The sequence below is a fragment of the Beauveria bassiana genome (genome assembly GCF_000280675.1).
Source record: "Beauveria bassiana ARSEF 2860 unplaced genomic scaffold BBA_S00014, whole genome shotgun sequence".
NCBI classification, from domain to species: Eukaryota; Fungi; Ascomycota; class Sordariomycetes; order Hypocreales; family Cordycipitaceae; genus Beauveria; species Beauveria bassiana.
Window position 1 is genome coordinate 633188 of NW_007930849.1, and position 23120 is coordinate 656307.

Genomic DNA, 23120 nt, shown 5'->3' on the forward strand with positions numbered 1-23120 from the left:
TTTCAGGTTGCAATTGCAACTTCATCGCATACTCAAAGTATACCCATTCATGCTCTTTGGCAAAAGCGCCTGCAATCGATTCTATGATGATATTGTACAAAATGGAACAGGCTCTTGTATGTAGAGCCCTGAAGAGACAATTGCATGTAGCCTATTTCTCTTCACCTCGAGAGCAGCGCAGTATTTCGCCTGATCAAAATCCCTCCTCATCTTGCAAAATCCCCAGCATGTGCGGCCATCTCCAAAAAAAAAAAAAAGGGCCCAAGCAGAAACACCCAACCAAACCACAAATCTCTATAGAGAGACAACGCGAATATGGTAACAAAAACGGGAACCAGTCCCGGTCGGCCGAAGTTGCAATTATGTAATAGTTGAAAACAAAAGAAGAATAACGCCTCGTGTCAAATCCATCGCACGTAGCGAGATCTGAGATGCAATTTTTAGCGGCCAGCAGGTGCCTTAAACGTCCGAGGCAAGCGGACGCTATGAAACCTGTCCTTCGCCAATGTGTCGCTCGCTCTCTGGTTTCCAAGTTCCTACAGAGACTATTAGCGGAATTTTTCGCCAATCAAGTGTTTTGTAACTTACCCTCAAAATCATGCTTAACAAACGCCATGGGGTCGTCGGGTTCCTTGGCGCCCATTTGGCCGACGCCAGGAGAAAAGCCAGTGATGGGAAGTACGACGACATCGCCAACGCGCTTGCTCGTCTCCATGCCGGTGAAGTTGTGGTAATCAATCTTGCCCGGCGTCGAAGTCATGTCGAAGAAACGAGGGTCATTGAAGTAGTCCATGATGGTGTCGGTCCAAAGGGCAGGGCCAGTGAGATCGACTACGCCTTCACTGCCGTGCATGCTGCTTAGCTTGCCATTGGCCTGGAGAGTGAGCGTAGCATTGGTAATGCGCACGATGGCATCCCGCAAGATGGGGTGGCCAGGCTTGCTCTGGATGGTCCACTGGCAGAACTGAATGCGGCGACTGTACCAGTCGGCCCAGTCGTCACGATCAGGATCAGCCTCGATACCGATTACCATGCCAACACTCTCGCGAGGAATGGCCTTTGGAATCCACATGTCGGCGCTTTGGAGAGCAAGGGTATCAATATCCGAGTAGATGCCGCCACGGGCAAAGAGGATAAGGTAGCGGAAAAAGTCTGCCTTAAGAACAGGCAGGGGAAGGGCCTCGTACGCCTCGAGAACCTCGGGAACGGAGGCATAGAGCATGCGCAACAAGCTGATAGCAACCGAGTCTGTGATGACTTCGTGGACAAAGCCTGGATGCAAAATGGTCCAAGAAGCCTCTTGGTCGCGGAACTGGAATTCGCCCTGGGCGGGCGTATACTTCCAGGTTTGCCAAATGTAGGCGGGAAATTTCCTTTCAATATCATACGGGTAGGTATAAGAAAGCTTGTCGGTAGTTGACATATGCGACATGTCAACTAATGGTTTCTGCGTTGCAGTCCGACTTCCGGGTTGTGTGACAGCGCCTGTCGAGGAGTCGACTGCGCCCGTGGCGCCTGCTGCCGACTGTGTGGTGGCGAAAGTGCTCGACGACGCTGACGATTGATGGGAACGAGAGACGAGGAAGAATATGGTCAGCAAGAATGCCGCCGCAATAAGTGCTCGACGTAAATTCAGCATTGTGTCGAGGTGCTGTCGTCGACGAAAAGAGGTTGGTCGGGTGGGTTTCAAGTCGGTGGTATAGTTTTGGCAATGGGAGGCGTCTGGCCAGTAAAGGCGGAGCGTGACACGCCGGAGGAAGGAGTCGATTCGTTGATGTACTATGAGGGCATGGATGAGGTTGAAAGGTGTAGAGAGGTCAGAACAGTCGGGAGCGCAAGCCAGCTGGAGTTACGCGAGAGAAAACGAGGTCGAAAATCGAATGCTGGTTAAAAATAGGCGCTGGTGGGGAGAGATGACGACGTGTGCTTCGTCTCAGTTAGAGGCGCATTTAGCAGGGTCTGCGACAAGAGTATGGCAAACTGTAAACAGAGGCGCAAAAAGGAAAAAAAAAAAAGGTTAAAAAAGAGGTCCACGAGTGATGGAAGGATGCTTCGAAGGGTATATGGAAAAGCCCGAGAAGAGCACGAAAGAAATAAAAGGCAATAGGACCGAAGGGAAGACGGACAAGGGCAAAACAAATAAGAAGCAAGGAGGGCAAAAGTTTCGAGGTTGATCTCACGTAAAGTGGATGCGTTACGGATGAGGAAGAAAACAGAAATAGGGGGCCAGACAGTGGCAGAGAGAGGACTGTGGAGGCGCGACTGCCTTTGTGCCGGCGACAGGGCGTTTTTGTGAGGGCCAGTGAGGGCGATAGCTACCAAGCTACCTACCTGCAGTGGATGACTTTGGCCCTGTAGGCTGTGGCCCTGTGGGCAGATGGTGGGTCGTACCGCCTGGGTACCCCTGTAGCTCGTCTCGTCTCCGTTTGCGCTTTTCCGCGCTCCCAGATTGCAGAATGGCATGCAAACGGCGCTGGCAGCTGGCAAATGGCTCGCAGCTGGCAATGTTGATACGGGCTGCGGCAGCTGCAGCACCTCGCAAGTGCCCTTTTTCATGAATGTGCACTGATGAGCATCCTACAGCCAGATCATGTTGGTAGTGGCAAAACTGATCTGCAATTAGCCCTGATGACTTTTTTCTTTAGTCCGCGCACATCTTATGGCACCTTTCTCTTCTTGCCTAGCCTCGAAACACATGGATGGAGGCACCGACGATCCTCCTGTACTCGACTTGCTTCGTGCTTCCCTCATGCTGCTTGCGTCGCTCGAGCAAAGCGACACGCAAACGCAAACTGTGCGCCCCTCGATTGACATCCGACCGCCATAAATGACAACTTTTGATGCCGAGTAATACCAGTCTCGACAGCCGAGAGTATTTACTCTCATTTCCCTATCCAGTCCTCATCAATGGAATGCTTCGATCCGTTCATGTTCCTCGTGGCATGTTCCAGCCCACTTTCGCCATTGGTTCGTGCGTGCCCACCCCGCCCCATCAGACGGTAAATTGAGCCTCTCGCGTGTATCTGTTCTTTGTTCGTATTTCTTCATGAGAGAGTCTCGGCAAAAGATAACACCAGTGGTCAGTTTCAAGGCCTCGTCGGCCCTGTCCCGAACCAGCCCTTGCTGTACACGCCAAGTGCGGTAGTGCCTTATGGTCTTGTTCGTCTCCCTTGGTACCAATAAATGTGCAATAGTTCCAAAGGCGGAGAGCTTCTCATACGTGTTCTTAGTTATTGCTTATCGGGTCTCTAATTATTCAGACTGTGTCTAGAAACCGAGCTAACAATCTACACCCCAGAATCGAACCGCAAAGCCGCGAGAATATTGCAGCAGAGTCCATGAGCACCTACACATCTAACTAGTTACGTCTGTGTAACCGTCCTTGTAATCTCGATATGGAAGCGCTTGGGCACGCCAACCCGCCGACGCCGACCCTTACAAGCTTGTCAGTGCACATGCTTGGCACACCCGCATAGTTGGAAGCAGATCCGGTTTCACAGCATAAGATCAATTACGCTGACAACCGTCTGTTGTTGTCCGTTGCTACACTTTGTCATGCCACCAACCACTTGATGCCATCCCAAATATCAGTTTTTTATGCTGTGGTTTGAAACGCACCGGCTTTGTCGTTTCTCATGCTGCTCTCGAGACGCACCCCACATCTGCGCCTCAATTCCCATCCGCCGCAATGCCTGCTGATGGTCATTTGTTTCATCTTTTGCACACGTCTGAGCACAACGAACTACTTCAACATCAACTGCACCAACAGTAATTGCACTGCAGCGAGAACGGCACTACCGCGTGCGAGAACGCCTGAATAGTGCGTCAGCGTTGACCAAGTTTAAGCCTATCATCTCGACAACTTACCCGCCAGCATTGACTATTTGGGCGGCAAAATAAAATCCCCGACTCGCTTTGTGCTTTGGCGCATCTTGTGATTATCGTGCTTCTCTGGACCCTGATATCGCGTTTCCATGTTGACCGACTGCCGCATCAGACGAACTAACTAATAAGCGACAACTTGTTGACTCGAGATCGCTGAGCATTTGTCAATGATAGCGTAATAACCTATGCAAAGTCCAGGCGTGCCAGCTCACACCATAAAGCCTCTTCCCTTTACGTCCGCGTAAATGCGGATCCACACCTTTCATAGGATGATGGAATCAGTTCTGATATACGTTAACACCCCTGATGCAGGTTCCTAACTGTCTATTGATAGCATATATATAGTGGAGATTACGTCTTGGAATCACTATCGATGATACTAACAGTCATGCGGTTGATTCAGAAGGCCACATTATTCGAAACTTGGCTCTTCTGAATATGCCTTACCACATAAGGATCACCTCGATATCGTTACATCAGCGGCTTCACGGACTCCGCGGACCCCTCCTGCGGGAAGCTGCCGCTCGTCTTCATCCCGTCGAATCTGCATCTTTTCCGATTCGTAATGCGGAGAAATATTCTCATTGATTAACCTCTTCTAGACGCCGTGGTTCACACTGCTCCACCTGCAAGCTGCAGACTGCAGCTGTAGGATGTCCAACGGACCGTCTCGCGAGACAGTGCCATCGGTGCAGCAAAGTATCGTTAGCCCAAGTTCACAGAGAGGGGTTGCTCAATGTTTATTCTCATATATGTGTACCACCCACTACCTAGCGTCCCAACTGCATCGCAGTCTACTTCGAACCTGGCCAGACTCTCTTGTATCTATAGCATCTAGGAAGGCCAACCAGCCGCTCTTTACGAGTCCAAAAAAGAAATTAACACCAAAACTCATTCAGGTCGACAGACTCCTCGAGAAGAAAACAGTGTTTCTGGTGAGCCTTTCAGATGAACGTTTCTGTCGTCACAGCCCCGCATCCGCTAGCCGAGCTATCTCAGCTCGAGTTCGTCAATGCTCGTGATGCCATACTCAGAATTCAGGCTGCCGATAAACCGATATTCTTTCGTACCATCTATCTTCAAGAGCCCGCCAAGGCGGAGCTGCTACCGTTTCTTGAGGCTGAGCACACCGGCCGCCTGACTGACGCCACCCCGCGTCCCATCAGAACCGCCTTGGTCGAATACGATGTACTTGAAGCAAACGCTCAAGTCTTTCACCGTGCTGTAGTAGACGTTGTTGCCGGCCAGGTCCTACACAACGACGAAATTCCGCGAAAGAATCATGGTTTCCCGCACTACAATGTGTAAGTTGAAGTGACCGGTGACGATAGAGATGTATTTGCTGAGTCAGTCATAGCAACGAGTTTGCTGTCTTTGAAGAGTACTGCATGAATTCCGAAAGGGTCAAGGAGGCTCTCAAAGAGTATACAGTTCCCGAGGGCTTCGAGTACTGTGTTGACCCTTGGCCGTACGGCGGTCCAGACGAGGATGATGGCATCCTCAAAATTATGCAAGGCCTCATTTTCGTTCGCGATGCTCGTAAGAAGAATCCGGACACTAACCACTACTCATACCCTATTCCACTGATTCCAGTCATGGATTGGTCGACCAAGGAGATCATCCGCATTGATCGCCTTCCTACCGGCGGTTCCGAAGACGGCATGGGCCCCTCCATTGCCTCGAAAGAGCCACGGGACATCTTTACCAAGTCTGTCCCCGCGGAGTATATCCCCGAGTTGCTTGATGTTCCGCCTCGTTCCGGTCTCAAGCCTCTTGATGTTGTGCAACCCGAAGGCGCGTCGTTTAAGATCCACTCGGATAACCTCATCGAATGGCAAAAGTGGCGTTTCCGGTTGTCCATTACCCCTCGAGAAGGACCGGTACTGCACGATATCTGCTATGATGGTCGCTCTGTTCTCTATCGTCTGAGCTACAGCGAGCTAACCGTTCCATACGGCGACCCCCGAGCTCCTTTTCACCGAAAACAGGCCTTTGACTTTGGCGACTGTGGAATTGGTCGTGCCGCGAATAGTCTCAAGCTCGGCTGTGACTGTCTTGGGGCTATTCACTATGTTGACGCCTTCTTCCCTGCTGCCGATGGAACTCCAACCAAGCTTGACTCAGTTGTCTGCCTTCATGAACAGGATAGTGGTATCCTATGGAAGCACACCAACTATCGCACTGACCGAGGCGTTGTTGCTCGGATGCGCGAGTTTGTCGTGCAGTTTATTGGCACGCTGGTCAACTACGAGTACATCCTTGCCTTCAAGTTTGATCAAGCTGGTGGTATCACCGTCGAGACACGCGCTACCGGCATGGTGAGCGTTGTTGGTATCGAAGACGGCAAGACTAGCAAGTACGGCAACGTTGTGTCTCCCGGTATCCTGGCTCAGAACCATCAGCATATTTTTGCTGTACGTATCGACCCTGCCATTGATCTCTTTGGCAGTGAAAAGAATGGTCAAACTCAGGTGGTCGTTGAGGAGAGTCACCCTCACAAGATGAACCCAGAGACCAATCCGTACGGCAACTACTACGAGGTTCGACGCACTCCTGTAGAGCGGGCTATGTGGATTGATTCGGAAGTGCGTCTGAACCGCACCATCAAGCTAGAGAACCCGGGCAAGAAGAATCCAATTTCTAGCAAGAACGTTGGCTACAGACTTATTTCGCCCGCCACTCAGATGCTGTTGGCTGACACTAACAGTCGAGTGGCCCAGCGTGCTCGCTTCGCCGAACACAACTTCTGGGTGACTGGCCATCGTGATGGCGAGTTTTGGGCTGCAGGTGAGTTTACTAACCAGAGTACCTTTGAAGAGGGAGGCGTGTCGGACATGGTCAAGCGAGGAGACATCTTTGCCGTTGAGGGTGCGCAGACGGCCGGCCAGACGAGCGATCCCGTGGTTTGGAGTGTGTTTGGCTTCACTCACAATCCGAGAGTCGAGGATTGGCCAGTCATGTAAGTCTGATGAGGACGATTCTTCCGACGCAATACGCGCTAATAGACTGCAGGCCAGTCGAGATCCACCAGCTGCATTTGCGTCCGAGTGATTTCTTTGCCGCGAACCCAGCTTTGGATGTGCCGACTAACAAGAATCACGCCAGCGTGCTGGTGGCATGCTGTGGAGGAGATGAGGCAAATTGAACTCACGAAAAGGACATGTGTCTCTGAACTCGTGAGAGAGAGAAGACGACGTGTCAATGCACGTCACATGATCATTTTTTGTAGTTTGGCCCTCGCTTTATAAATTGCCAAGCAGGCTCACCGAGCTGTATCTATGAGTTTTCTGATTTATGGTATATTTCCGTCAGAGCTAGCTAGTGCTCAATCTTGAGCGAAAAGTCAATATGCGGAACACCCTGGTGAATAGAGCTTGTGGAAATAATGTCGACATCTGCAGCACAGTTTAGCGACCCAACTCATTCCCCGTCGATGAAACATGATGAGGACACGTACCATTACACACATATGGGCCAACATTGTCCCTCGTCAGACCGCCGGACACCTCGAGCATAAAATGCTTCTTGCCCGCCCAGCGCTCCTTGAGGCTGCGCGCGGCCGCTCGCACGCCGTCGCCGGAAAAGTTGTCCAGCATGACGATGTCGGCTCCAGCCTCAATGGCCTCGTCGGCCTCGGCCTCGGTCTGCACCTCGACCTCAATCTTGACGGCGAAGCCGGCGACGGACCGCGCCGCGACGACGGCCTCGGTGATGCTGCCGCGGCTCCAGACGTGGTTGTCCTTGAGCATCACCATGGACGAGAGGTCCATGCGGTGCGCGTCGGCGCCGCCGGCGAGCATGCCGTACTTTTCCACGAGCCGAAACCCGGGCGTCGTCTTGCGCGTGCCCGCCAGGATGCCGGTGTAGCCCGCGGCGCGCACCAGCGCCACGAGCTCCTGGCTGCGCGTCGCGATGCCCGAGCACCGCGACAGCATGTTGAGTGCGACGCGCTCCCCGAGCAAGATGCCCCGTACCGGGCCCCGCACCGTCGCCACCTTGTGCTTGCCGCCGGCGCCGGCGCCGTTCAGCTGGACGCGGTCGCCCTCGGCGGCGTGCCACTCCACCGTGCAGCCGCACTGCGCAAAGACTTCGTCAAAGAAGGGGCGCCCGGCAATGACGCCCTCGGACTTGCCCCAGAGCGTGGCGGTGCGCGGGCTTTCGCCGACGACGAAGCCGCCATAGTCGCACGAGGGCGTGTCTTCGGCGAGCCACGCCGTCACCTGCGTCGTCCAGCTTGGAGGCAGCAGGTGGCCGAGCGTGCCTTGTGAGAGCGGTAGTTGACTGGCAGACATGGTGTACTAGGTGGTGGTTTCTATGTGTGACTTGTCGAAACAGAAGAGCAAAGACTTTGTGAAAGGGGTGAGAAGTTGAAGGAGGTATTTTATGCTAGTCGGAAACTTCGGTTGTTCACCCATCTTCTTCAAACGCTATCGCGGGATGGCGGGGCAGTTTGCGGGGCTTGGTCGCGGGTGGTTCAAGAGGGCCGTGGCTGAAAAGCATGGTGTTTATTGAAACATTTCTTCTTCATTGCTTTCATCAACTGTTTCTTTGATTTGCTTATTCCTGTGGTAGGTGTCAAAATGGACTTTGCCTCTATAATACCAGATTTGCTTCGGGCTGGCAATGCAAGAGAGACCCTGGGTGCAGCTTTGCCCCAATATATTACTGCAGCTGCCCAATATAATGAGGTGGGCCGACTTGTTAAGATGTGCGCCCAAACATGTCTTCTAGAATGTTGATATTTTCCAAAATAGTAAACAAAAGTCCCGCAATGTCTTGGCAAGAGTACTCTACTCTGCAATTGTTGAAAGGCTCATGCCGTCGCCAGAAACATCGTTTGGAACGGAACCTGCCGATACGGAACCGAAGATGCAGCCAGTACCAATAATACGGCTCGTATCCCAGGACACAGGGCCAACGTTTCAATCAGGATGCATTTTTCGCTTAATTATATATCAGCGGGGCATACCTTCTATATATACCGCGACCTGTTATACATTCAGAAGCCAGCACTGACCCAGCGTGGATCTTCCTTTGACTGCAGCTATGAATGGGGTAGTAAACCCGGCCGACGAGTTGTCGCGTCACTGAAAACAAGGTGCAAGTGAGCACGTATAACAGAGAAGCATACTGTTTGAAATCAGAATATCAGCATTGTGGTGATAAAGTTGTCTTTATAACTTGACAAAAATTTGAGTGTCAGAACTAAACCATTTAGTTTAGATTTTATCATTTCTTATTCTTCCCCATCAACCTTGAGCGACCGCAGGATTCCAAACCAAGTCCGCAAAACTTTCGACATCTTCAAGCAACTTTGAAGGTTTCTCCATAGCCTAAACATGGTCAAACATAGTGTTAATTGATGTGAGATGCGGATTAAAACTTACCGCAAAGTGACCGCCTGTTTCGTGGTACTTGAAGAAGACGAGGTTGCATGTTTTTGCCGCCCAGCTGCGTGGCACGGGAATAATCTCTTGCGCAAAAAAAGAGTACCCAGTAGGCTTGTGAACGAATGGAAGCTTAATCATGGACATGGAAGTGACCTATTTCTTTCTGTGTCAGCAAAATTCGTGATGGATGTTTCGCCCGTCTGGGTGCGAGACGAGGGGGCGGCGGGCGGGTTGAAGACACTTACAACAGATAGGCGCGCCATCTTTGGTTCGTCGTCGTCGTCGTCTGCGCCAGCCATGGCTCGGTTATGCCAAAAGGATCGCGAGATGGTGTCTGTCATCCAGTACAACGTGACTGTCTCGAGGATCTTTTCCAGAGGAGGGTCTTGGTCAGACCATGCTAGCAGCTTTTCACCAATCCTGTATTAGAAATTTAGCATCAAAAGAGGTACGCAGTTTTGCAGGCAAGGAATGGGGTTTGTTTGGGTAGAACTACTTACCAGCTGAGCAAGGCCAGCGGGCTGGCGCTGAGAGCCAGGCCAAGGGTGGCGGGACGTGTGCCCTGCTCCAGAGCAAAGGCCATTCCCGTATCGACAGCCTCCTGGGCCTTTTTCAGCGCGACCTTTTCCAAGTCATCTGTCGGCTGCTCGCCGCCGGGAATGGACATCATGTTGACATGCATGCCTTTGCAGGAGTCGGATGTCAATGCGAGAATACGGCTGATGAAACTTCCCAAGTCACCGCCTTGGACAAGATAGCCGCTTTGGAAGCCTAGTCCAACCATTAGATTGTCCATGACACTAGCAGCCTTGTCCAACCCGTAGTCTTTATCCAGCGGTGGGCCAGACGAGTAGGCATAGCCTGGCAGCGATGGGACAATGACATGGTATGGCAAGTCCTTGGGGGAATACTTGTTCTTGAGGAGATCCAGGATATCCATGAAAGATGCAAACGAGCTCGGCCACCCATGAATGAATGCAATCGGGATTGCATCCTTTCTCTCGGAGAATAGTGCCATAAAGTGAAGATCAAGACTGTTGCCATGCGCGTCTTTGACTTTGGCTTTAAAGTTGGGAAACGAGTTGATGCGCTCTTCGCACTTGCGCCAGTCAAACTCTTGCAGCCATTTTTGCTTTGCCTCTTGCAACCAAGTCCTCGTCACGCCATAGGCGCGCCCGTTTTGTGTGTTTTCGTACACGGCGGGCCCGATGGGCGACAGCTCAAGGAGTTGCGTAAAGTGCTGCACCTTTTCTTGGGGTGCGTGTGCGGTAAAAGGATGGACCGCCAGCGTGGCCGTCTTGGGGAATTTTGCGTAGTCAGACATGGCTGATTATTATGTATGGATTTGGGATAAAATGGTGTGGCACAGTCGACGAAAGAACTTGTTCAGTGAATGGGTTTGCCGGGACACATTACAAGGCACCAAGGGATCCTGTCTTTTATATGGGATGACGACAATGCGGGGGCATATACAAAATGCATTGGAAACTCTATCATCTCGTTGAATAATTCGAGAATAGCCGATTATGCACTAGAAGTCTCGAGAAGCAACTCGTAACCTCTTGAATGAGTTGTAGGCCCAAGGTGTCGGCGGGATTCCATTTTCGGTAGTTCATGGCGTCAGGCAGCCATGTAGATCACCGGGGGCAAGGGGGACAAAAAAAGCTTGGCCCATCCTCATAATGCACCACACCAACACCTAGAGAAACAGAGTACGTTTTAAAATGATAGAAAATAAGAAATAATTTGGTTCCAAAATCAGAAAGTACTATTTAGCTATTTAATTATCCTAGGTTTGCTTTTTAATACTGATAGCTATTTTCTAGAATTTATCGATAATATATATAAAGGTGTTTTTACTTTGTCCCCCCGCTGCGGGGTTGAGACTGGCCCAACTCCCCGACGTTGTACAAGTTCTTGGTCAAGTCAGCCAGCGCTAGATGATGATTGTTATGATGGTATATACTCATCAGTATACTTGGTTTGTATTATCTTGTCGCTCCAAGAAAACCGGGCTATAATCGTACAGTGTTTTCTTGCTTCTCCCTTGTTCGTTCTCCGTACTACCCTAAGCACGCATGGCACGGTACAGGTACAGTACAGCTCCATCAAGTCGAGAGAAAAGTTTACAACCACTGGCAAAGTGCCTCGCATTCATCTGATGCCACTGGATGAATGCTGTCAAGTCCAAAGTAATCGACTTTTCTATTCTATTTCTGTGTTTTCTCTCTCACTGACTGCCTCAGACATATATTCGCCTTGTGACGTCGCCTGACTTTGCCCCGCGTTTGTGGAATCAGCCCCCAGATGGCGACGGGAAGGCGCATCCCGGCCGATTACATCTCCCCCCAAATAGTCCAGCTACCTAAGCCTTTAATCTGCTCAAACTATCTCATCTGGCATTGGCACTAACACGGACGCTCGTGTATAATCATCTCATCTAATCTCATCTAGCCCCCAACCCAAAGATGGAGTATTACGATCTCGGCACTCATTCCCGTCCCGTCACCACCGCGAGCCAAGAGGCGCAGACGTGGTTCGATCGCGGCCTGGTGTGGTGCTACGGCTTCAACCACGAAGAAGCCGCCAAATGCTTTGAGCACGCTATCAAGGCCGATCCAAAGTGCGCCATGGCCTACTGGGGCCTCGCGTACTCGCTGGGCCCCAACTACAACAAGCCCTGGGCGCTGTTTGAGGCCGACGAGCGCAGGTCGGCCACGCAGCGCACCCACGACGCCGTGGAAAAGGCGACGGCGCTGGCCACGGAAACCTCCATCTCGCCGGTGGAAAGGGCGCTCATACATGCGATACGCTACCGTTATCCGCAACGAGAAGCTCCTGCTGCCAACGAGGATGAGGTCAAGACTACCATCTGGAACACAGACTACGCCGATGCCATGAGTGCCGTCGCCGCCAAATTTCCCGACGACCTGGATGTCGCCACGCTATACGCCGACTCGCTGATGAATCTGACCCCGTGGGCGCTCTGGGACATTCGCACGGGCAAGCCGGCCGAGGGCGCCAGGACGCTCGAAACCAAGCGCGTCCTGGACCACGCGCTCTCTCTCCCCGGCGGCCGCCAGCACCCCGGCGCTCTGCACCTGTACATTCACCTCATGGAAATGTCCACGACGCCCGAGGCCGCCCTGCCCGCCGCCAACCTCCTCCGCGGGCTGGTGCCCGACTCTGGCCACCTGAACCACATGCCGAGCCACATTGACATTCTCCTCGGCGACTACGCCGCCGCCGCCCTCGCCAACACGGCCGCCGTCGCCGCCGACGAGAAGTTTCTCGCCCGCGAGGGCGCCCTCATGTTCTACTCGCTCTACCGCAGCCACGACTACCATTTCCTGCTCTACGGCGCCATGTTTTCGGGCCAGTCGGCCCTCGCGCTCGAGACCGTCGACCGGCTCGAGGCCAGCATCTCCGAGGAGCTGCTGCGCATCGCGTCCCCGCCCATGGCCGACTGGCTCGAGGCCTTTTTGGCCATGCGCGTGCACGCCCTCATCCGCTTCGGCCGCTGGGACGACGTGCTGGCGCTGCAGCTCCCGCGCGATCCAGACTTGTACTGCGTCGGCACCGCCCTCACCTACTACGCCAAGGGCGTCGCTCATGCCGCCATGGGAAACGTCGAGCAGGCGCGCGAGCAGCAGGCGCTGTTTGAAAAGGCGCGCGCCAACGTAAAGGAGTCGCGTACCCTCTTCAACAACCAGTGCACCGAGATTCTCAAAGTTGGCGCGGCGCTGCTCAGCGGCGAAGTCGAGTACCGCGCCAAAAACTACGAGGTCGCCTTTGCGCATCTTCGCGAGGCCATTGCCCTGTATGACAACCTGCCCTTTGATGAGCCTTGGGGGTGGATGCAGCCTGCGAGGCACGCCTACGGTGCTCTGCTGCTCGAACAAGGGCACGTGGAAGAGGCAATGGCCGTCTACAAGGCCGACCTGGGGATTGATGACTCTCTGCCCCGTGCGCATCAACATCCGCACAATGTTTGGTCTCTGCATGGATATCATGAATGTCTGGTTACACTGGCTAGAATCGATGAAGCAGAGGCTATAAGTGGAAAAGTAAAGGCTGCGCTGGAGCTGGCCGACATGCCCGTCAAGGCTTCGTGCTTTTGCAGGACCCAGGTTTAGCCGGTCTCGTAAATACAGTCAATAAACATCAAAGGATATATTGCTACGACCTACTGCTACTGAATATACAGTCTACTGACTACGTCAACCACGACAATCTCACGGTTGTATGGAAATTGCTGTCTGTTGGGGATGATGGAGCCTGCCTCGCGTGTAAGAACGGGCACTGCCGGTGCGGTATCTGCTTGTGTTTATCAGCTTCAACGACTCGTGCAAATCAAATCACGTTGTAAGGACAAGAGAGCTGCAATCGAATTCTAGCAACCTCGACAGCCAAGATACGTCATCAGACCCAAAACAACAAAACAAACTTGGTCTTCTTCCACGCTCTCTTCTCTGCTTCATGCCGTCGTTGCAGCATCACTACTGTCGTCTGCCATTCTGGCTTTTTCCTTGGCCAAAAACGCATCTTGCTCGCGTGCGCTCTTTTCGAGATTGAGAAACGCCCACAGACCCACGGCGCTGAGCAGACTCAGAGCGAATAAAAAGTAAAAAGGCGCGCTATTATTGGTGCCGCCCGGTGTTGCGTCAATGATTCGGCTGCTGATGAGTGGTCCAATGAAGCTCGATGCTTTGCCAATAATGTTGAAAACGGAGAAGAAAAGAAACTCGTGACCGCGGGGCGTGACGGAAGAAATCATAATCTGAGAATAACTGTACCAAGGACAGACGACCAGACCGTAAAACGCCTGATAAAGCCAAATTTCCCACTCATTCTTGAACCCGAATTTGTCGGTCCAATTTCCAATCATGCCCCAACCATCGAGCAGCAAAATAGACACCATGACGGCGTTGAACATTGTCTTGGCACTGAGATTCATGCGCTTCTGAATCAACCAAAACAACCCGATTCCCACTGCTTGGGCGGCAATACCGACGATTAATAAATAAGTGAGCTTGAGAGTATCGTATGCAATTACTTGATTCTGCAAAGTCGCTATCACTGTAACGGTGGTGTTGAGAGAGTCTCCGAGTAAAAAGTAGCCGGCGAGGAAAATGAGACTCTGTTTCAGCTGCCACATCTGACTGGCCGCTTCGTATAGCTGCCAGAAACCGACGGTGACGATATTCAGCCCAGGTGGAATCTTCATTCCCGGTCGCGTCTTTTCCGCGATGAACCAAGGCAGCGATAGCAACAACCATACGCCAGTGGCAAATGCAATGAGCACTGAAAGACCCCAGTTGTTGTCCTCGGTACTCCGGCGCACGTGCACGGCATACATGATGCCGACAATGGCGGCGAGGATGAAAACCTCACCGACAGACTGTATATAGAAGCTCACGTTGCTCAAACGGCTACGCTCCATTTCGTCTCGACGGTCCAGTTCCGGAAGCGTTATTTCCTGGTTTTCGTGAGCGATGCGTGATTCCTTCATCCATGCCGTGTTGCGCGCCAGCGAGGGAAATGCGGCGGTCCAGTACGTCAGTGTGAGCTGGTAGGCAATCAGGCCGACAATGTAGAGGCCGGCGGCAATTTTCCACTGGCTTGGGTCGTGAACGCCGAGCCAGGCAAAGCCGATTGCGTAGGCGACGAGCGACCAGATGACGAGGACCCAGCGGCGGCCGCTGCCAAAGTCGGCCCAGGCGCCAATGACGAGAAACAAGACGGCCTGCAGCGCAAACGAGATGCCGTTGGCGAGCAGGACGATGCTGTTGACGTCGCGCTCGGCGCCGGCGAAGAGCAAGAGGCCCTTGTCGCCGCCGGCCGCTTGGCTGAGCAGGTTCTGAAAGGCCGTGGGCCCAAAGTTGAAGAGGGCGAGGCCGTTGGCTCCGATATAGTATGCGTACCAGGCCCGAATCTCCCATGGCGTCGTGGTCGGGATGTGGGTGTCGGTCAGCACGGGCATCACCGGCCCGGGCTGCTGCTGCTCAGCTCCTGCTAGCTCGTCCGAGGTCTTGCCCCCGAGGGGTTGCCTCTGCCCACGAGGCCCCGAGTTGGACGCAAAGGAGGTCACATGCTGCACATCGTCATCTTCCTCATCTGCCAACTTTTTCTCCTCGGGGTGCCGGACAGAATCCATAATGGGGATGGAAATGGGCTCAAGTTCGTATCGCACTCCTCATCCCTGACGGCAGCAGACTTGGCCAGACGAAGGGGAGGGGGGGAAATAATGTGAAGAGATGAAAGGAGGAAGAAAATAAGCCAGCGGCGCCGAGGCGGGCGGAAAGGGAAACCCTCCCGCAGTCAGCTCCTGCGCTCTGCAAATGCCATTCCTTTTGGCCAGTGGTCTTTTGGGCATCGTGTGCTCTGCAGCGTTTGTTCTCAGGGCCTCTCAGTGGCTCGATCCTGTTTTTTAAACGGGTACGAACGGGGCTGGCCGGCACACTGTGGCTTCGGTTAGCGCACTGTAGCGCAACGGGAGCTGGACGGTGATAGGAAGCGCCCAGGGCTGGCAAAGCTTAGCGGCACGGAGAACCCGTCGCTCTACGTCACATTTACACATTTACGGATCGTTTGCAGCTGTAATCGATGATTTCCTCGGAATTTGTATCAAAAAATGCCGCATCTCTGGGAGGAGCAACTGAAATGTCTATAAAAGGCCTGCAAAAGGCACCCCTGCAGGGTTGGAAGGGGGGGCTTCCGAGCATTCGGTGTGGTGGTTGCAACGGAAGCAGGCACGGCAGGTTGAGAGATCTTGGTTTTAATGGAGCTGCAAAGTGCTTGCTGCAAACTGCCTTGACACCAAATCGCGAGGAGCCTACCTATGGAATAACTAGTATGCACTTTGACTTTTAGCGGATTTTATTTACAGGTAACGGGAGAGAACTAATTATCCAATCGCGCTTGGCTTCTATTTAATCGAATCACGGCGCTTTTCTCGTCCAAAATTCCTAATTTTGTCGTAAATGTACTGGTGGTACTGTTTGTTGTGGAGGCCCACATACTGTAAACACAGTGGAGTAACGCTATAAACTCATGCCCGTCTCAACAGCATAACTAAACTACAAGAGTTTAATTGTGATGAAACAAAAAAAGAGAAAATTTTCCATGTTTCATAGAAAGGGAGAAGATGGGCCGAAATCAAGACAAAAGTCAAGAGTTTTTCTCGTCATTATATAGCTAATACGTGTTTTATAACCAAGAGCAGCAGAGTGACGCATTGGTCACCCACCTACACCGACCCTTGCTCACTCACTGTCCGATTCGTCCAAAGGTGCGTCAACCTGTCATCGGCAACTTGCCGCGACAAAAACGATTACGACGGCCCATACAACCCCGTAGTGAAGAACATGTTGACTTGAAGTGATGATTGTCATGAAACTTGCCATGGAAAAGAATGCAGTGTATTATCTGTTGCCCAAATACGGGCCGTGTTATATGTACATGAAATGACTCTATTCTTGACGAGTCTTTTAAAAAATCTACCATGGCAAAGTCGTTCCGTCATAATTATAAAAAGTGGCCGAGTTTTGCGGCGTCAACTTGTCAAGAATCTTGACAATGCCAGCTACGCTCTTGGAGACTGGCATGCCGCCGTCGCCGCCGATGCGGCCCATGTCGGTAGAGACCCAGCCCGGGTGGATGGGAACGACGGTGAAGCCGTCCGACTCGTGCAGCTCATTGTGCAGCTGCACGGCCACCATGTTGAGGGCCGCCTTTGACACGGCATAGGGACCTTTAAATCCAGCCTGCGCGTTGACCTGGCGGGTGAGGGAGCCCGAGGCGGACGAGACGAGCACAATCTGCCGCGTCTTGCGGGCCTTGAGCGCCGGCAAAAAGGCCTTTACGATGCGCAAGACGCCGGTGACGTTGACGTCCATGTACTCGGCCATGCGCTCGTCCGACGTGTCCAGGAGCCGCTCGTCGTCCCCGACGGCGGCGTTGACGACGAGCGTGTCGAGCGCGGCGACGCCAAACGCCGCCTCGCTAATCGACTTGGCCGACGACTGGTCCAGGGTGATGGAGCGAATGTTGGGGCTGCCGCCGAAATCGACGGCGCTGCGGACAGACGCAATGACCTGCCCCCGGGGCTGCTGCTGCGCGAGCTGCTGCACCAACTCTCTGCCGATGCCGCGCGAGGCGCCGACGATGAGCGTCGTCTTGGGCTGTGCGGTGCTGGTGGACATGGCGGTGGTGGCGGTGGCGGCTGCTGCTGTTGCTGCTGTTGCTGCTGCTGCTTGGGCGAGGCCGTGGGATGCCGGGGGCGGAGCGGCAAGGTCAAAGTAATCGGGAGGCGTGAGATACATTTGGACGCTGCCAAAGCCGTCCATTTTGTACCGCAGCGACTGGCTCTTCAACCCAAAGACCTCCATTGTGCTGCTAGCTTGGGCGGCGGAGGCAGAGGCGGAGACGCTGACAAATGCAGGATTGCTAGACGCCGCATCAGGCGAAGGGCATGTGCTTAATCTTGTGGTTGCCGTTGATCCGAATGAACCGATGAGGGGCGAGTAATGTTCGAGAGGCGCGAGAATCCTGGTGGATGTTGTAGATGGGATTGAGGAAGGAGAAAATAAACGTAGTGTTTTAAGAGAAAACGAGGGTTAATAATGAGCGAGGAGGGTTGGGGAGGCGCCTTGGTTTTGCGGGTTTGCCCAGGCTGAATGGGCGCAGCAAAAGCCCCCTTCACTCTTGGCATTTTCTCAGTCTTTCTTTTCTTACTTGATTTAACAGTGTAACTAATACATGGACTAGACGCTTGGCTTTTCCTTTCTCCCCTCAATTATTTATTACCTTGTCCGTAATTCCCTATCATGCCAAGGCCGAAATCACAGTCAGCCCGCCGTTGGTGTGGTGGATTTTTGGCACGCACGAACAACCTTTTTTTTTGCCCTTTGTCTTTTTGTTTTTATTTCCCACCTTACACCCAGCGCAGCGCGCCGGCTTTCCCTTTACGGGGGGCGGGAGGCCCAGCAATAAGCTTCTTCGTATAGTCTAAATTTCTCTCCCCCAATCTCACTACCTTAGGTAGGTACTAATAACAAGGCCCGCCCCCGAGCCGCCGACTTGACCGCCCCCATCCTCGGGGGTATGTAGCCCCCAAAAAACCACTTGTCGGTGGCTGGCTGGCTGGCTGGCTCGTCGTATGCAAGCGGCCCTTTTTGGTAGTGGTAGTGGTGGCTTACTTTGTCCCAAGCAGCAAGTCATAAATAAATAATGAGTGGTGCCAAGAGGGATTGGCGCAGCACAACCTTGTGGTGCTTGTCACTGCTTGATGACTTTGCTTGATACCTATTATGTCACGCAATCAATGGTCTTGGCCCATGATGCATCTTGCAGACCCGGCTTTGTCCAACAGTCCACACCTCCATTTTTTTGCTCGTTCATGCTAGGAATCTCGCCCCAAGACGACTTTATTAGAGAACAGATGATCGCGCTTCGTCCAGTAGTATCGGTGCACCGGCCACCACCACATGAATTCGGCCTCGACGCCCACTCTCCCACCAGCTAATACTTACCGAGGAGCGTTGCCCGCCGTGTAGCTGTCTGACTACCCCCGTGTTGCTTGCCCATGCTCCCCTGTTCGTGTGCAAATCTTTGCCAAACATCTCGCTCATTGTTCCCGCATCGATCACGGGCCAACCGGCATAGATGACACAGCTAGCCGATCTCCTTGCTCGGTTTAGAGGATCCCGAACCACCGCGCCGAGACATGCACAGCCCTGTTGATCCACACTGCCAGCTCATGCTGATGGGCAAGATTATGCTAACAGGCAACACAGGTTGACAGGCTCCTTCATAGACGTCCTGGTTGGCCGTTGCGTGTGATTAGGACATGCATGAACGCTGTCTAGCTTCATTCTTTTTTGTGGTGCTTTTTAGCAAAAGCTGCTTTTGTCGAGTAGCATTTTCATCACCATCCATGTCTGACAGCTTGCACACACATCACAAACACAGCATATGCGCACGTATCATGATTATTGCCAAGAAGTACATGTTACGGATTCAATGGCCAATGCAGACCATTAAAATACACTTCTCGACGTGTACAATAAATAGCGCCGAAATCACAAGCGCCTCGTTTTGAAACACCTTTCGCATGCGACTGCGAATATTCAGAGACTGCCGATTCCATTTTGCCGTGCTGTAAATACCCAAGTACATGACTTAAGTGTCTGTCGAGGCAGCTTCGTCCCACTATTTCGCTCAAGAGACAATGTGGACGGCCATTATCCATCACTGAACATGCAGTATGATTTTCTTTTTTCTACCAACAACAATCAGCAACCGCATTCAGTCAACATCATCTCAATGAGCCAACTGCGCAGCAGCTTTTCGAGCCTTTTTCAATTCTGAACGTTCCTCGACCGTCTCCGACATTTTCGCGCCCAGTTCCGTGCCCAGCCTCCGAAAGCCCTCGACGACCCCCGCGCGATCGCCCTCGCTCAGCTCCTGGCTCATCTTGAATTTGCCCTCGAGCCTGTCAATCTTGATTTCGATGCCAATGATTGCCTTTTTTAGCAGCGCAATGTACTTGTCGGGCGCATCCGTCACCTTCCAGCCCTTTTCCGCGGCCCCTTCCCCCGTGTATCCCATGATGGACCGTTCGCTCATGTCGCTCAGATCCGCGATCTGCTGGCTGAGAAAGCGACCCGCCTCCTCCGACTCCTCCTCCGACCTGCCGTCGTGGTACACCTTGATCTTGCCGTACACTTGCGCCGCGGCATAGTTCCACGTCGGCACCACCTTGCCCGTGTCAGGCTTCGTCTCGGTGTAGAATTTCGGCGTCACGTAGTGGTGCGCGGGAAAATTAAACAGCACCATCACTTCCCGCTCCAGGTAGCCGTCGGCGGAGACGCTGGCCGCCGTTTGCGCCGCCGCCGCCTCGCTCAACGCCTTGCTGTGCGGGTTCGCCCTGGCCATGTGGCCGCGTAAAACGCCCTTTTCTGTCTCGCTCGTCTCGTCTTGAATGTCTAGCAAGAAGGGAATGTGCGAGCATTGAAGGAGCGGAAAGTTGTCTGAAGGGAGCGCGGTGGTTAGGATTCCCAGAGGATTCTCCCGAATCAGCTTGCGTAGCGCAGCCGTGTCGGCGTCGGCGTGGTCAGAGCGCAGATACATGGCGATTGTGTTGATGTGTGTGTGATGAATCAAGAATGAAATGAGAATTTGAGCCGAGGCCAAGTAGACGGCTTATTGTTCTTTATCTTTTCTACAACTTCCACGCCCTTGATCAGCAGCATGTCGGATTGGTGGAGAACTGGACATGCGCGGCGTGCATCTGTGTAGGGCGCGCCGCAACCAATCTGGAGTGTCGGAATGGTCAAAGCTAACAACATTTTAGTGAGAAACTTGTACTTGTGCTTGTGACATGACTAAAGAAGAATGAATCATAATGGGCCATTCATTGTCACAGCTTGTGGCATCACCAGAAAGAAGAATGAATCGCCCACTCGTCAGTATTCGTTTTGTTACCATCAAACAGCGGTATATAAGCTGCTTTTGCATGGGACATTGGTCAGTCTTGTTTTATGCTGCGCAAGTTTAGCCCTGATACCTCAACCCGCAAAGCGCTCCAGCACTGCCGGCCGCCATGGCAGCTTCCCCAAGTAGTCATATGAGCCGCTCAGGTTCGCGTCGTTTCTGCAGGTCGTGCTGGTCCTACAGCGATTCCCTCAGCCAATCGTTCAGGGCCTAACTAACTATGCAGTTGAGGACATGCAGATGCCCGCTGCCGCAGCCCCCCGTTGCTGCAAGGGTGGCCAAGTAGCATACTCCAAGTCCGCTATTTTAGTGCTTGTCCGCCACGGACCAGCTATTGTATGTACACACACCAATGGAGCGACCGGGATTCAAATTAGAGTTGAAAAGCCGGGGTTTGTGGGGAGAGTGGGCATGTCCGATTTCACAACCACAAGTCCGTAACTACTGTATTGTCCTTGGTATAACCACAGTAGCACCGGCAGCCGCGGCGACCGGTCCGGCCGCTGTCAGTTGAGCACAACGTCGGATTGAAAGTGGCACCGCCGGCGTAGTCTGTCAAAAAAGGACTCCGGGGGACAGCATGGTCGAGCTGATACTTTTTTTTTTTGGTCGGGGCTCTCGAAAACACAGTCGTATTAGCGGAAAAAATGCTGAGCTGGCGGCGGTGTCGAAACAAGTTCATTGAGGCTCATGTGAGCCAACCTCGTTGCCATCGAGGAAAGGATGGCCACAATGTGTGCCTGATGCTGCGCAATCCTCCGGACCATGCGAACCACAGGCGGTGTCTGTAATTAGCCGTTGAAGGTGAGGCACCCCCGGGGGGAGGGGGGTGTCGAGGTTCGCCTGATGATCAGCACAATTCGTCGAGGCAAGAGTGCCACGAGCAAATTGAATTGAGCAGATATACCAAAGACTTGTTGAAACTGTTCCATCCTCTTTGCTGGGCATGGTGAACAGCGGTGAGCACACACACCCTTTGCAACGCGTCCAAGTCGGCCAAACGAGGTCGGGCAGTTTTTCTTCAACTGTCGTCGGCTTTCCACCATGGCCAATGAAACAATCCCGTGGTTTGACGGTCCATTGATTGCTTGCAGGATTTTTTTTTTTCGAGGCACTTTCCAAATGATGCGGCGCTTGAGGCTCGCTCTCGATTTGGACTGGTGGCGGGGAGTATTGTCGGCGTCAATTGAGGCTGACAGAAGCCAAAACGAGTGCAAAAAGGTGCGGGGGAGGAGGAGGCTAGATTTAGGGAGCGGCTCCCATGAGTTAGTTGTGTAGTATTGGGTCTTTTTTTTTCTTCTTTTTCATCCAAACTACTCCCCTTGATATGACATTGATTAGTTATAGAAGAGAACCCTGAACACTAGTCTACTTATTAATTAGGAGATCGGCGATCAGATGAAGCTAAAACTTTATATTTGGATAGGTCTGGTGATGCGATGGCCAGCGCATCTTGCTGAGCGAAGCCCATAGTCATTGCCGGCCCCGAGCCATGAAGCCAGGATGCATATACTCCGTACTATCAGTAATAAACAAGTACATACTCGTTTTCGCCCCTGTGCCAAGGGGTGTTTGATTGTGGCTTGCCAGCTGTAAACATCATTGAGGCGGGTTTCCGCGTAACCGTCAAGATCCATCCGCGGAGCAACTCCGTGGAGCAACTCCGTTTCCGCAATATATTTCTATTGGCTGCAAAAAGACCCGTCTCTTCTTTGCCACTCTAACCCACAGATGTATCTTGTCCTGTCAAGTGCTTGAGTGCCAGTTCGACAGTGTCATGGGACCCGGCACTTGGCAACTGGCCTGCCCACGATTTTCCTTGGCACTTTCGTCTTTCCTCGCCGTGCGACATGAAAGCCGGTGAAGCTTTTTTTTTTGGCCTTGTCTGCATGCGCCAGCCATTCACATTCTTGCCGTCGTGAGTTTTCACGGCGGCGGCGGCTCTGTTCTTTGCCCTAGTTACATGCCCAAAAACAGTAAAAGAGAAGTTGCAAACGACCATGTCGCCGCGCGCCTTGTTTTTCTCGCATACAAAAGATTCGTCTGCCGAGAGCACCTGGCCCGAAATCTATTACGGTCAGTATAATAACGGGAACATTTGATGGGAGATGCAGCGGTCTACACACAAGGAGGCTGAACCACCTGCCACATGTGAGTCGTGTAACGTGCATTTCTGCCCAACCACTTGTAAGTCGTCGTCGTCCCATCTGCACCAAAACCGCGCCTGCTGGTTCGCCAAAAACGGAACATGCTGGCTCTGAATGGGGGAGAAAACCCAGCTGGACTTGAAGAGCTCGGTGCCATGTTGCCACTGGCGTCCAGCTTTTTGAATCGTCTGTCCTGATCCCT

At 52.7% G+C, this 23120-nt stretch overlaps 8 protein-coding genes across 8 annotated transcripts; 2 read left to right on the top strand and 6 right to left on the bottom strand.

The window, feature by feature from the left end:
- Positions 1-483: 483 nt before the first annotated feature.
- Positions 484-1639, bottom strand: BBA_05552 (glycosyltransferase; the record flags this gene model as incomplete). The annotated part of the gene is made up of 2 exons (XM_008600649.1): positions 484-536; positions 589-1639. The coding sequence occupies 2 exons, from the start codon at positions 1637-1639 to the stop codon at positions 484-486; spliced, it is 1104 nt and encodes a 367-aa protein (XP_008598871.1).
- A 3194-nt stretch (positions 1640-4833) lies between these two features.
- On the top strand, positions 4834-7030 carry BBA_05553 (copper amine oxidase; the record flags this gene model as incomplete). Its single annotated transcript, XM_008600650.1, has 3 exons — positions 4834-5189; positions 5243-6844; positions 6898-7030. The coding sequence occupies 3 exons, from the start codon at positions 4834-4836 to the stop codon at positions 7028-7030; spliced, it is 2091 nt and encodes a 696-aa protein (XP_008598872.1).
- Positions 7031-7203: 173 nt separating this feature from the next.
- BBA_05554 (nicotinate-nucleotide diphosphorylase) lies at positions 7204-8177 on the bottom strand (the record flags this gene model as incomplete). The annotated part of the gene is made up of 2 exons (XM_008600651.1): positions 7204-7280; positions 7343-8177. The coding sequence occupies 2 exons, from the start codon at positions 8175-8177 to the stop codon at positions 7204-7206; spliced, it is 912 nt and encodes a 303-aa protein (XP_008598873.1).
- A 957-nt stretch (positions 8178-9134) lies between these two features.
- On the bottom strand, positions 9135-10599 carry BBA_05555 (epoxide hydrolase; the record flags this gene model as incomplete). The annotated part of the gene is made up of 4 exons (XM_008600652.1): positions 9135-9218; positions 9273-9428; positions 9521-9695; positions 9776-10599. The coding sequence occupies 4 exons, from the start codon at positions 10597-10599 to the stop codon at positions 9135-9137; spliced, it is 1239 nt and encodes a 412-aa protein (XP_008598874.1).
- A 1144-nt stretch (positions 10600-11743) lies between these two features.
- On the top strand, positions 11744-13411 carry BBA_05556 (TPR domain protein; the record flags this gene model as incomplete). Its single annotated transcript, XM_008600653.1, has 1 exon — positions 11744-13411. One exon carries the CDS (start codon positions 11744-11746, stop codon positions 13409-13411), a length of 1668 nt encoding a protein of 555 aa, XP_008598875.1.
- A 341-nt stretch (positions 13412-13752) lies between these two features.
- Positions 13753-15432, bottom strand: BBA_05557 (autophagy protein (Atg22), putative; the record flags this gene model as incomplete). Its single annotated transcript, XM_008600654.1, has 1 exon — positions 13753-15432. The coding sequence occupies one exon, from the start codon at positions 15430-15432 to the stop codon at positions 13753-13755; it is 1680 nt and encodes a 559-aa protein (XP_008598876.1).
- A 1342-nt stretch (positions 15433-16774) lies between these two features.
- On the bottom strand, positions 16775-17665 carry BBA_05558 (short-chain dehydrogenase/reductase SDR; the record flags this gene model as incomplete). Its single annotated transcript, XM_008600655.1, has 1 exon — positions 16775-17665. One exon carries the CDS (start codon positions 17663-17665, stop codon positions 16775-16777), a length of 891 nt encoding a protein of 296 aa, XP_008598877.1.
- Positions 17666-19598: 1933 nt separating this feature from the next.
- Positions 19599-20408, bottom strand: BBA_05559 (transcriptional regulator, putative; the record flags this gene model as incomplete). The annotated part of the gene is made up of 1 exon (XM_008600656.1): positions 19599-20408. One exon carries the CDS (start codon positions 20406-20408, stop codon positions 19599-19601), a length of 810 nt encoding a protein of 269 aa, XP_008598878.1.
- Between the last annotated feature and the right edge of the window lie 2712 nt (positions 20409-23120).